This window comes from Oxyura jamaicensis, chromosome 12 (genome assembly GCF_011077185.1).
Source record: "Oxyura jamaicensis isolate SHBP4307 breed ruddy duck chromosome 12, BPBGC_Ojam_1.0, whole genome shotgun sequence".
Taxonomy (NCBI): Eukaryota; Metazoa; Chordata; class Aves; order Anseriformes; family Anatidae; genus Oxyura; species Oxyura jamaicensis.
Window position 1 is genome coordinate 20,817,608 of NC_048904.1, and position 13,008 is coordinate 20,830,615.

The following is a 13,008-nucleotide window of genomic DNA, read 5'->3' on the forward strand; positions in this document are numbered from 1 at the left end:
GTGCCTGTGGAAATGATGACACCAGCTACACACACGTAAATACCGAGAGCAGCCCCTGCGGGTGGCAGGAACTGCAGGTGAGCAACGGCTGACAGCCGGGAAGCGCTGGGACAAGGCCTCGCCTGAGCGGAGGCCCGGCCATGCTGGCAGCAGCGGGGGCTCCTTAGCCCCGCCGGCACCGCTCGTGCCTCACCACGGGCAGGAGAGGACGGGCTGTGTTTGTGATCCCGTTTTGCTCGCTGGGAAGGTGCCCCAGGACGGTGGAAAATGGCCCTTGTGCAGCATCGCTGCCAGGCCTGCTCCCCCCGAGCAGGCCCCGTGCTCGCCGTGCGTGGGCTGACTTCCATGTCTTGTCGTTGGTTTTAACCTGCTGGTTGTGTTTAAGGGTTACTCTGGCTGCTGCATCACAATGCGGAGGGATGCATGTATTTTTATCCATATTTTAAATTATGCAAGCAGGCGGCTTGAGTTTAAATGCTTTTAAGGATATACGCTGTGCATTTTGTCTGCTGCTGCTATCACAGGGGAGAAAAGCACTCTGGCATGTTCTGCATTTAGACCTTCTGTATCTCTCTGATTTCACCGCTCTGCATTATTAAAACGAAACAGGCTGTATGTGGAGCGGCTTCTTGTGTTTGGGGAAAAGGGTGGGAAGGAGGAACCCAGCAAAGAGCTGGGAAGAACCGATCGGTGCAGACAAGGGAGTTTAGTTAGGCACCTAATTGCCAATGAAAAATTGAAACAACAGCTTAGACTTTAGGGGTAACTATTGGTACTAGGAGAATGGGATCTATTTTCTCTCCCGTGGCCAGGCTTGCCCCTGCTTTGCTCTGTGCCCTGGCTGAGCCCCTGTTTCACTCTGCTGGAGTTCTGCTGCTGCCAGAGATCAATGTAAAAGCTGATCTAGCTTCCAGCAGCAGAAAGCAGCAGATAATTTCAAGAAGACTGGGTATGAAGGTGAGAGGAGAAGGTGGCTATTAACTCATTGCCTTGTGATATATATATTTTTAAAAAGGACATTTTAACTCATCTTCAGGTGTGAGGAAAAGAGTACTTCCAGGAGAAGGTCCTTGCAAGACAAATAGCTCATTTCCAATAAATGGGCAGCAAGATCCGGTGAATTACTGGGAAGCATTCTGCTTTTGGATGTATTCTTAAAGCTGTTAGGTTTGGCCTGAATCTGATGATAGTCTTTACAGCAGATACAGATCCTCACTAGCAAGAGAGGGCTTCTGTGACTCTGCACATTGCACTTCATAAAAAGAATTATTCATTCCAGCAGCAGGAGTCATTTGAATAAGAAGTGGAGTATGCAGCTGAAAGGAGAGCACAGTGTACATAAAGCAGCCTGGGTGACTTATATGGGTGTCAACTTAGAATGTCCCTCTGTGGCCTAAAATGCAAAAATCTTGTGCATTATGAAGCCTACAGTTGTTAGGGGGAAGAGAGCACAAGCCTTCTTCATCTTCTGTCCTGTAACAGCTCTCTTAATGCTCTGAGGCATGGATTTGGTCTTTTTCTTTTTATAAAGAAAACAGTGGTTCCTTTGGGTTAAAACATCAGTCTCCTGCTCTGGTAAGGGGAAGTGCCATCCCGAGGACCATGGAAGCAAGAGATGAGGATCGGCTCTTTATTACGTGCGTGTCCAGTGCCTGCTGCAACAGGAAAAGTCTCGCTCTCGGCTGATATGGCAGTAAAAATAACAATAGAAGAAATAAGTTTAGCATTTTCTACTAACTCTTATATTGATATAAATGGGAGCTCTGTGACAGTAAGAAGTGCCTGGAGGCCACAAGCTGTAGAATAATGAATAATAATATACTTGTGTATTAACCTTCCTACTATAGCGACATCTAGACACCACCTGGGTCATGATCTCATTGTCATGGCAGCTTTATAATTTTATTAAAGTGATAGCAATGATACTTAGCCAATATATATCTATATCCATAATAGGAGCTTTATCGCGTAAGCTCCTAGCTTTGCCCTAAGGATGGCAAGCTGAATTTCCTTTGTCCATGATGTATATATAGTGTATAAAAAAAAAAAGTCAAACATGAAATTAACCAAAATACCCTTTTTCACTGTTTCTATCAGCAACTATTAAAATGTAAAGCAAATGCAAAGCATTTTTGTCATGAAGGAAGTTAAATTCACTATGCTATGTCCTTTTATTGAGGAAGTCAAGAAAATATCTGTAAACTCAACAGTTCCATAACAGTACATAGTATATATCTTGGGCAACGTAATGAAATCTGAAAAAAGACTGGCTGCCTTAAAAATTGATCTTATCATTCCATGTCTAATGCTTTTAGTCCAGACTTAATGTTGGTAAATTAAACTGTTTTGGCTTGAAGGCTAAAGAAATCAGAAAATGGAGTAGCTGCTTTCAACTCACTTGGCATCAGTAACCATAGAAAGTGATGATTTACTATCTGGGTAAATAAAATTCGTGTAGCTGGCCATCATTAGTGTGGACATGCTTTGGACAAAATAGAAAAGAATAAAAATATCATAAACTAATGAAAACTGCTCATGAAATTAGGTCAATATGTTGTATTTGCTCTCAAACCACGTGGGCTGAGAATGAAAACACTTCAGGCACAAGAGAAATGTGGTAGGTCAAAGACTCCCATTTTATTACTTTCCTTATTAAATTACAGCCACCAATGGCCCAACTGCTCTCGAAAGCAGTGCTTCGCAGCGTATACCAGTGATGTGGCACGGAGCAGTGGCACAGAAGGCTTATTTGGGAATAATATCGCTTCCATTCATGCCAGTCACATGTTGCCATCATGGATCTCCCCCAAAGCAGCCTGCCCAGCAGTCCCTTTTGGCGATATTGGAAACTGCATTTGGCTGCCACTGGTTTCACTGGAGCCAGTCCAGTGCTGGATCCCCCATTTCCATCTCGTCCTAGGGAGCTGCTTGGTTTTGTCCATGCCTCCTCTTCCGCGGTGGGGGTGAGCAGGACTTCTGTGGAGGGGGCACCTCTCCTGGCTGCCCTGGTGCAGGCCCCACGATGAGAGCCTCATCTGTGAACCTGTCTTTCTCCCCCCAGCCCCTGAATGCAGCTGACCGTGGAAAACCGCATCATTCGTCCTGGAGCCTGGTTTAGCCTCCAAAGCACGTATAATTCCCTCAGCCATCTCTGCCAGGGAAGCTGAGCGTTATGCTTTCAGGCAGAAAATGGGCAGCACGTAGTAACATCAGATGGAAGGAGAGATGAGAGATTAATGTTAGAAATAAATCACTTGGGGTTTCTTGGTGTAAAAAGCAGCCACCAGTTAGCAAGCCTCACTTTCCAGTCGAGAACAAGCCGCGGCTCTCAGCATCGCCAGCTCCTCGGCGCGGTTCCGTCTGCCTTCCCTCACAGTGCCGTGGTCCTGGAGGACCTGGGGAGCGTTTCTGAGAACTGCTGGGGAGGTTGGATCATCTCCTCGGAGGGGATCTGTGCTGTGCTGCTGTTTTCATAGTGTATTACTAACTGTGAACAGCACAGAAAAAAACACCCAGGTAACACTTGACACGTGGAGCCTGGTTCCAGTCGGCTGTGGGATGAGCCCCCTGTCTTCCTGTGGTAGCTTCTGCTTTTGGTTGCTGACGTGCTGCTGCTGATTCTTGTCCTGATCGGTATGTGCTTACGTGGGCCCTGAGGGTTCCTCACTGAGCTAAGCAGGAGAACACCGGCAGTGCTCGGGATCTGGGGGCGTTGGAGTCCAGCAAGGCTCCAGATCTTTCTCCCCAGCTGGATGCACCCTGCCATCCCTCAGGCTGGAGACCTGGTTCCTCTCCTCATGGCCCAAATATTTTAAAAACTGTTCCTTCACCATGTAATTAATTTATGTATTATTCCCCCAGGGTAGAAAATAAACCCATTAGGTAGTATCATTTTTCTCTGTGCAAGAATAATGATTTAATCAAATCTCAGGGATTTAAAGTAATGAGACTTAGTTTCATTTGTAAAATCTCTTAAAATAAATATCTATATCTCTTAGAGGTATTTGCTGAAAAAGTAATTTTCTTAAGTATGATATATGGGCAACGTTGGGAAATCGCTAAATCTTGCCACACGAGCGTAATACTTGGCCGTGTACAGACGTAAGAAGCGATTATTCATACTTCTACATTTCAGCATTCAGCTTTCTGGGTTGGGTCCTCTCATTCTCTGAGCCCCCGAACCCAGACTCGTGGTTTGTATTCAACATTATGCATTTGAGTTGCCTCATTGGCTTCAGTTCAAACAGGTTCAGCTTGAGCACGTGCTTAAAGTCTATAGAGAGCGCGTTTGTGTGTGTTTCAATTTTCGTGGTTTCTGAATCACATTAATTCAAAAAAGCATCTAGAATTAAGCGTGCATTTAAGATGTCCCTCCGATTCTAAACCATCGGCCCTGGTGGATTGTTTGTGTTTATGGTACACAGTACTGGGGGCTGGAATAAACTGTGCAGCCAGAAGAGCCCTCAGAGGCTTCTAGGGCTCCGCTCTGGGGGCTGGGAACGGGGGTAAGAGAAGCAATTACCAACAAAATGCGGAGTTTCGAAGACAGCAGTTTTATCATCTCTGGTCTGTGTGTAATATTTATATCATTTATAATTTCTGCTTGAAGAAAGTCAGTCATGTAATTAGCCAGAGTAAACGTGCTGGCACAGCGATGCTCGAGGTGCTGGAGTGATAAGAGGCAGAAATCCCTCCGACGCAGCAGGAGTGGCGGTGTGAGGTCAGGCTGGGTGCCACGCGTGGGGGGCCCTGGCCGGTGGAAGCCTGGTCTTGGGATGGAAAAACGCACCAGATAACTGCTGGATAGCCCAGTGGCATTTGAAATGGTTCGTATCCAGCAAGCTGAAGAAAATGAAATCAGACTTCGTATTGATGTGAAAGTTGTCACCATACTTAAATGGAAGAAGCTGTTGATTGCCGTGATGGCCAGGAATGAGTTGCAGTGGTCCTAGCTATTAATTAAACTCATGGAAAATAAATCCGTGCATGCTATCTTACAATAATTACATGGCGTAGTTCTCTCCCTAGTCCCGCCATAACTTTATGATTAGTATTCAAAATACAATCATAACGAACACAGGCTGTTCGTTAATAGACATGTGAGTCATGAAACTCATCATGGGATTTGTGAAGTTTAATTATAATCCATGACAAGGTTGGTTGCAAGGCAGCAATATCGCCACCCTGGCAAATGATCAGCAAAGGCTTCTGAGAAATGAATACTTGGGTTTTGCTTACTTATTAGACATGTATCTAATGGAAGGTTTATAAACAGTAAGATTTTCAAATTATCCTATTTCCTCTTAGAAGAATATTTTTTTTTTCAATTAGGTTACTTAAAAATTGTATTAAAGTACATCCTGCACAATTACCCTTCCAAAAATAACAGTGGGGAAAAAAGAAAGGGCAGTGATTGCTGTCTCAGGGCACAGAGCAATGAGTGTGGTGTGTCTTCAATTCAGACAGTGGGTTTCAGACAGCAATAATAACTTTGATAGCTTTATTGTGAATGATACAGGGATTTAAAAAAAAATAACATCCTAGGAGCAGAGGAATCCTACTGATCATTCTGTACCAACCTGTGTTTGAACGGAGGCACTCTCATCTACTGGAAACTGATGGATTTCAGTGGTGATGCACAGGTTCGGACCAGATGATGTTAAACACCGTCGTTTTACCCTCTGTACCCAGCCGTGCACGTGCGTGCACCTTGTGCGATGCCAGGTGATGCCCTCTGGAGGTCCCGTTCAGGTCGTGGCAGCAGCACTGTGACCCGCGCTGCAGCACGCTGTGCCAGGAGCAGAAATGGGTGCCCGGTGTTCCTCCCAGGAAGGAATGAACAGAAATTTGGCCTGCTGCTTAACTTCATCCCTCTGTCAGTCACTCGCCTGCTCGGCTCGATCAATAGAAAATAATGATAAAAAAATGTTGACACCTTAATAGGGATCTGTCCCCCTTCTTGAGAATGGGGTGGGATCATTAAAAAATCAATGAGAATGTTATTATTTGTTATTAAATCTGTAAAGGTTTGGAGTAATTCTTATGGAATTCTATTACAGCTTTATCAAAACACATTGATTTTATCTTACTAAGCTGTAGAGCGCTTCTCCCAGAGGTCACTTACTTTGGCACATCGGCAAGGTATATTGTTTCTCTTTCTGAACTTTATATATTGCAGATCTTATGACTGAATATCCCCTTTAAAATGCCCATTTAATTAAGAGTAAAACTAAGACACGCAGGTTTACAGGAAAAGAGGTTTGGCTGGCAGGTACCAGAAAGAAAACTTAGGAAATTCGGGTAGCTCTTGACTCATCCAGGGTGCTTTAGCTCAGACGTGCAGGAGTTGTGCTGCCCTTTCTGGAGGCAGAGCGTAGAAACACTGATAAGTGTCAGCACTTTGTCACTAACTCCGTGGAACTGCCATGGCAGGAGGGGTCTGGTGCAGGCTTTCCCTAAAGGCTGGGAATCCCGGGTTAGGCACCTGCCTCGGAACGAAGAGCCGGGCAGAGAGGGTCTGAGCTCTGCCCTCCCTGGCTGGCTGCTGCCCTGCAGCTGCTTCCAGCGTGACTCCGGCAGGCTGTGGTTTCAAGCTGAAAGAACGAGGTTAAGGGCAAGGCAGCCACGCTGAGGCCATGGAGGTGACACACAGGTGACATTCAGACTGCTTTCAGCCTGTTTCTGGAAGATCCCAATATTTAATTTTTTAAATTCTTTTTAGTAGACAGAATTAAAGTGTGTGCTCTGACTGGGTCAGTAGTGCACCCGGCTAACACAAGGAGACAGGCTGACCCCACTCCTAATCTTCTTTCTTGTTTGAAAACATCTGTTTGCATGCTGTCTATTTTTATCCCATACTGGATGGGTTGCTATGCTAATTTGATGAAGCCATATGTTTTTCCTCTGACTCCACTTCATTGTGTGGGGTGCCAGATTGAGTCGATTTACCCACCGATTTCAGAGAGATAAATTGTTGGCTGTGCTGGGAGGAACTTTTCTTTTCCCTCTTTCAATGGAATATGTATTTACTGTAACTTCTAACTGCAAAATCAAAAGAAACGGAGATAGTTTAGTACCTGTAATGCTGGATATTTCTGTTTCCACCCTCTTCTGTAATGCTAGTGCAAACTGCAAAGCTAAGGGACAAAACGTAAATTCTGAGATCTGCCGCTTCAGTGGATTTGCTCTTTTCAGGATGTCAGATAACTTACCCCTGGGCATCTCGGTGTGCAGCCGGCAGAGTGACCTTCTTTGTACGGGTTTCAGATTGTCATAGTCTGAATGCTTCAACAACCATCGCCATAAAATTCAGAGCTGTCTCGTAACCTGAACTTGAAATCTGGTTGCAGTTCTGGAAGGTTGCGTTCACAATGCTCAATCCAGGCTGTCTCCATATGCAAAAGCTCTGATGTTGCTTGTTGCAAACTAAAGATAACCTGAAAGACGTAGGAAACCTCCTTTCTTCTCCATTCCTGCTATTCAAATATACTTGTTGCAAGAATGATGTAACTGAAGGAAATGGGCACAGCCCCTTACTGCCCAGTGACTGTCAGGTTTGGGAGGTGAATCTAAGGTCTGGCTGCTGTTGCTGACTTTGCACCTGATCTGTGAAACTGTAGGCAGGAAATTTGTCTTCATCGTGCCTTAAATTTCTTTGCTCCTGTAGCTAGCGCGGTACAGTTTACCAGGAAGAAGTAATAAAAGGTTTTGCCACTAAGTGGACAAAACTGCAATGGACGTATCCGTGCTGTAAGTCTTATGTGCTGTTTGATGTTTGATCTACGTGCTGTACGTACACATGGCACCCCCATGTATATATGTATGTAACCCAGTGCTGAAGTTCCAAGTAAAAAGGAAGATACCCTGCAGCAGCACAAAGAAATATCGTGAAAGCACTTAGGAAAATGAGCTTCACTGTGAAGACCAGAGACTGCAGTACGGCGTTACTGAACAGGAATATGTTCATTCTGAGCAGCATATCCCTGCTGTAGTGCAGGACTGCCGTCACTACAAGGGGTTATACCTCTGTCTGAAAGGCATCGTCTTCACCTGCGTTTTCCCCCTTGCAAAGTGCTGTAGCGCTGCTGTTTTAATAGTTATCGACAGTGAAGAATGGCCTCGTGTGAGCGCCGTCCCGTTACTTTTCCTTTCCCGCTGTGGTCGTGGACTTCTCTCCTGTACACACGGAGGCACTGTTATCTTGGTTCGCACGGAACATTACACAGCGAGTTCAGCGGCAAGGAGCCTGTACCCTGGCTGCGGGGTGGAACAACAGTTGTCTGCCTTTCTGGTACCTCTAAGGCAAAGGTGATAATGCTGTAAGCCAAAACCACCTGTCTGTGTCACACGTGTACTGCTCTTCCTTCTGAATATACTGGAGAAAGGACTTGTGTTGGCTACAAAAGGAAAACGAGGTGTTGTGCATGGATTTGTGCGCACACACTGGTTAACTGTCCCCGTGTAAATATTTTCTTTGCCAAACAGACAAGCAAAACCAAAAGTATATTGGTATAATAAATAAATAAAAATAAAATTTAAAAAGGGGATTGAAGCAGGATTTCACTCGGATGCCAGGCAGCCCGAGGCAGCCTGTGCTGTTTAGCTTGGCTGGAGCCCGCGGAGTGCAGGCGCTGCTGTCCGGGAGCGCAGCGATGCCTCTGCACGCCCGGTGTGCTCAGGGGAGCTCTGCTCACTGCAGTACAAAGGGCAGATTTCTCACGTCGTGCAAGTACTTAGGGTCTCTGCCTATTGATCTGCAAGTATTTGCATGCACGAGGATTCCTGCAGGCTCCAAGGAGTTATCTTTGAAAGAGAATGGCTGATAGAAGAGTGCTTAAATACAGCACCGAGCAGCGGTGCCCCAGGTAATCAGTGATGTGCTGTTCCTCTTAGTCTAAATTACCGTTGCTTATTGGGAAAGTAAATGTTTATCTTAGGGTTTTTTATTGTGAGGAAAAATCTGTTAAAATCAGTGTGATCTTTGAAAAGTATTGTCTGGACTGTTAAAGGATATTTGGCTTGGTTTGAAACTATAGAATGTGAAAACTTGAAAGAGGAAATTCCTTCACCTTGGCAGCTCAAATGAGTTGCCAGTATTTAATGTGCAATGTTATAGTACAGTTCTACAGTTCTACTTTTTTTTTCTCCCTTCTGGCTTGTAAGCCCTTGGATATTCAGTAAAATCTATGTATAGAAGAAAGAAAAAGATGTACAGAGGAAGAAAAGAAAAAGATGAACACGTGTATGGACATAGGTGTGTGTATTCTTATCTGTATTGCATATATATATTTATATTTTTATGAAAAAACATCAAAGCAAAATACTTTTTTCTGGCAAGTTATTGAGGTGCTAAACAGAGAACATACGTAAGATTGACGTGACAGCTATGAACTAGTTGATGCTACGCAGCTATACGATATTTTCTTTCAGGGAATACAGAGCACTAAACACTTACAGAACAAAACAAAGCAACCCCTCGGGGGTTCTGTTCCTCTCTGCGTTGCTCTCACCTGACTCTGAGAGCTAAGCAAGGAAACCTGCCCCCACCACACCCCAACCGATTCGGGATGTCGAAGTGCCTGGTAGACGCCGACACTTTGCAGCCACCTCTCAGAAGTTTCAGGCTCTATTTCTGTACATTTGGAGAGGAAATTAAGAACAAGAAAAATACATAACACAAAACCAGCAAGTTGTACTGATAATGGCCGATTGAGTGAGATGAAGCTGTGTTCTCAGGAGGTCTGCAGAGGTTAATTATAAAATTACGGTTGTATTGAGCTCAGTCAAGTATCAGCTGCACCATATCGTTTATCTTCATTTCTTATCTGTATATATCTAATCCATGCTTTTTGCTTATAATTTTCTTTTTAATATTAATCTCTTCTATACATATCTGGTGTTATAACTCTCAGTTAGTAGCAGAGTAATTTCCTTGCAAGGTGCGTTTGAGATAAAACGTGCAAGTGATTTCCTTTCTCTCCGTGGCCATCTCATGTGCTGGATGTCGAAGGAGGAGCGAACAGAGGCTTTGTTCCTCAGGATGCAGTACTTGTAGAGATGCAAGACCTAGCCTGAGGTTTGTCTGTCTCCTCCAGGGTTTGATGCCTACTTCACCTCCCGCACCCTGGAGAACAACCGAAGGAACGTGTGGTTTGCCGAGTACTGGGAGGAGAACTTCAACTGCAAGTTGACGATCAGCGGGTCAAAGAAGGAGGACACCGACCGTAAATGCACAGGTAACTTCGGCCACCTCACCCTCCTTGTGCTGCGGTGCCTGGGCTGCGTTGGCACGGCCGGTGCAAGGAAGTTCAGTTGCAGACACTGAAAAAATGGATCGAGTGTTTGTAGGTTGCAGAGAAAACAGAACGGCAGCATCAGCCCATCAGCCATGCAGGATCAGGGTAGGTGGAGAGAGACAAAATTTCATTCCTCTTTCCTCCTTCTTCTGGCTTCCCATCTAGCAGGAAAAAATATTTTTCATGGGAGACCCAGAAGGACTTTTGTTTGAGTGCAGGGTGGTTGGGGGGGGGGGGCGCCCCTGTTGGTTTATTTTACATGGAGAATATTTCCACAGCTTGTGCCTTGTCATGTGTCTGCAGATCACAAAGTGGCCACCAACTATGTCAAAGCACCTTCTGCTCGTGGGTCAGAGGAATGGCATGCCTTTGGTTCTAACTTCTGGGGGGGAAATGCACCTGTAGGAATGTATTATTAGCACAGGATGAAATACTTCCATTTTAAGTAGCATAAAACTGTTGATCAGATTTTTGTTCTCAGTGTTACTGGAAAAAAATGAGGATTAAATAGCTTTTTTGTCAGCCTCAGCTCAGTAACAGAGATGATACGCTGTCTGCATTTGTGACTCAAGTCCATCCCTTTTTGTAGCATCTTGCTTGACCTCAGTTATTTTTTGGTGGCTGCCAGATTTACTTTTGTTTTTTGCCTTTTAAAGTTTTACTCACCATTTGAAATATATTTTCCAGGGATTTCTGTTTCTGATCCTGTGCAGGCTCAGGAATTTATTTTTGTGGTTGCAAAGCAGTCCAGGTACCAGCAGGAGTGATTCCGTAACGTGCTTCAGTTCTGATCAGGACAATGTGTTACGCTGTTGGGGGATGCTGATTTTGGATAACTGCTTTCAGTTATACCCTGGAAAAATTCTAGGAAGTGTTCCCTGCTACATCTGCAGATGCTGCAGAGTCATCCAGTTATCTGGAGAAAACAGGGACGCACCCAGCAGTGCCCCGGTTGTGTTAAATGGCACCAGTCCCAGACGCCTGAGAAATGCCACTGGTCTCCACTCGACTGCAGCTCTGAGCACCACCATCCAGCCAATTCCTCACCCCCTTGGTGGCCACCCCTCAAATCTGTGTCCCCCCCAGCTTAGGGACAAGGATATCGTGCAGGACAGCGTCAGCCGCTTTGCACAAATCCACGTAGATGATGTTGGTTGCTCTTCCCTTATCCACCAATGCTGTATTGAATAATTGCGTTGAATTTTGATCAAAGAAAACTAGTTCACAGGAGGATATGTTTTACTTTGTTTGAAAACTTTCCATATTTCATATCATCTGCTTCTGGTTTCAATTCATGGATGGGAGTAGGAGTGTTGCGCATAGAAGCAGTGCGGTTACCGCTGGGAATACATTGCCTTAAATTTAGCATTTGGAATCTCCCTTTGAAGGCTGGAATTTGACTAAAAATCACTAAAAGATCTTCAGGATGATCTCTCAAAGTTTATATTGCCCTTATTGTTTCTGCCATTATTTTGCTTACAAAAGAAGGTGAGTGACAGCTTGTGCTTTCTGATGTGAACATAAAATGGTGTTCTGCCTTCCCTCAGCTTAGATTTAGCAGAAACATTTATTTTCAACGGGTAACTTGGCCTATTGTGCTGAAACACCACATTATAGCTGGATGTTGCGCCAGTGACATGCTCTGACCTGGCATCTTCCTTCCCTCTTCTACAAACTGAAGTAAATCATGCATCGGAAAAAGCATTAGCTTTGAACTATATTGCTAGTAGGAGAATCCTAATGTCCCACTGATGTGATAATATTATGAATGATCATCATTATTTTAAAATTTGATTGGTAATTTGTAGTGCAGCGAGGTACTAGGCTACAGGCCATCGGTTTCTGACAGCACTTGTGCTGCTGAGCGCTGGCGGGAGGCGCGGGAGGCTCCTGCTCCTCATCCAAGCCCTTGCATGTGGCAGGGAGCCGCTGATGGGGACACACGTGAAGGATGAAAAAAAGCCTCTCCAAGAGCACGTCCTGTGGGCAGCTTACCTTTTAATGCTGCAACTTTCTGAAGGATTTCTACAACCAGGACTTTTAATGTCATTTCTATTTATTAAGCATGAAAAAATTGCCCTGATTGGAACGGATAGAGGTAGGATGAGAACATGAAAGCGTATTTAGCACACTGTACCTTATTTCTAGACAAGATGAAATAAATACAAGGTATTATCGTAATTAACACTATTTCTAGCAACTGCCTTGGTTTGACGTGGTTCAGGGCATGATCCAGTGCTGCTAAGTCATGCTGATGCCAAGTATTGTTGGGTGGGTTGATTTCTGTTGGGATGCAGGCCGTTTCAAAGCAGCGTGGATGCGTACAACAAACAGCCAAGCCAATCACTTTTCCCCAGAGCAGAGAGGGATCGATGCTGTGTGAGACAAATCGTGCAGCTTCAGCCAGGTGCTGCCGTCTGTGGCTGCCCAGGCCCTGGAGTGGCTGCCTCGGCCCTTGAGGGGCTCTGTGATTTGCTCTCAAGGACACTTCATCAAACTGCACGGGAAATCTAATGCAATCACTTGAAACAGCACAGTAGTGCCAGGTATTGGTTTTAGACAGTTTGCTGTTTTACTTCTTGCTGCTCCAATAATGCTAGGGACATGACAACGGGTTTTTGTGTATGTATGGTCATGATCCAGGTCGTACGTCAGTCGCAAAGTGGTTCCTGAAATCAAATAAGCAGTGCAGGATACTTCGGGCCGCGGCCCC

General features: G+C 44.9%; 1 protein-coding gene across 4 annotated transcripts in view; it reads left to right on the plus strand.

Moving 5' to 3' along the window:
- GRM7 (glutamate metabotropic receptor 7) overlaps positions 1 to 13,008 on the plus strand; it is a 259,133-nt gene that overhangs the window by 156,003 nt on the left and 90,122 nt on the right. For all 4 annotated transcript variants that reach the window (XM_035338059.1, XM_035338060.1, XM_035338062.1 and 1 more), the window contains exon 6: positions 10,095 to 10,235. In XM_035338059.1, the coding sequence (XP_035193950.1) occupies positions 10,095 to 10,235 (141 nt within the window). The remainder of the gene's footprint in view (positions 1 to 10,094; positions 10,236 to 13,008) is intronic.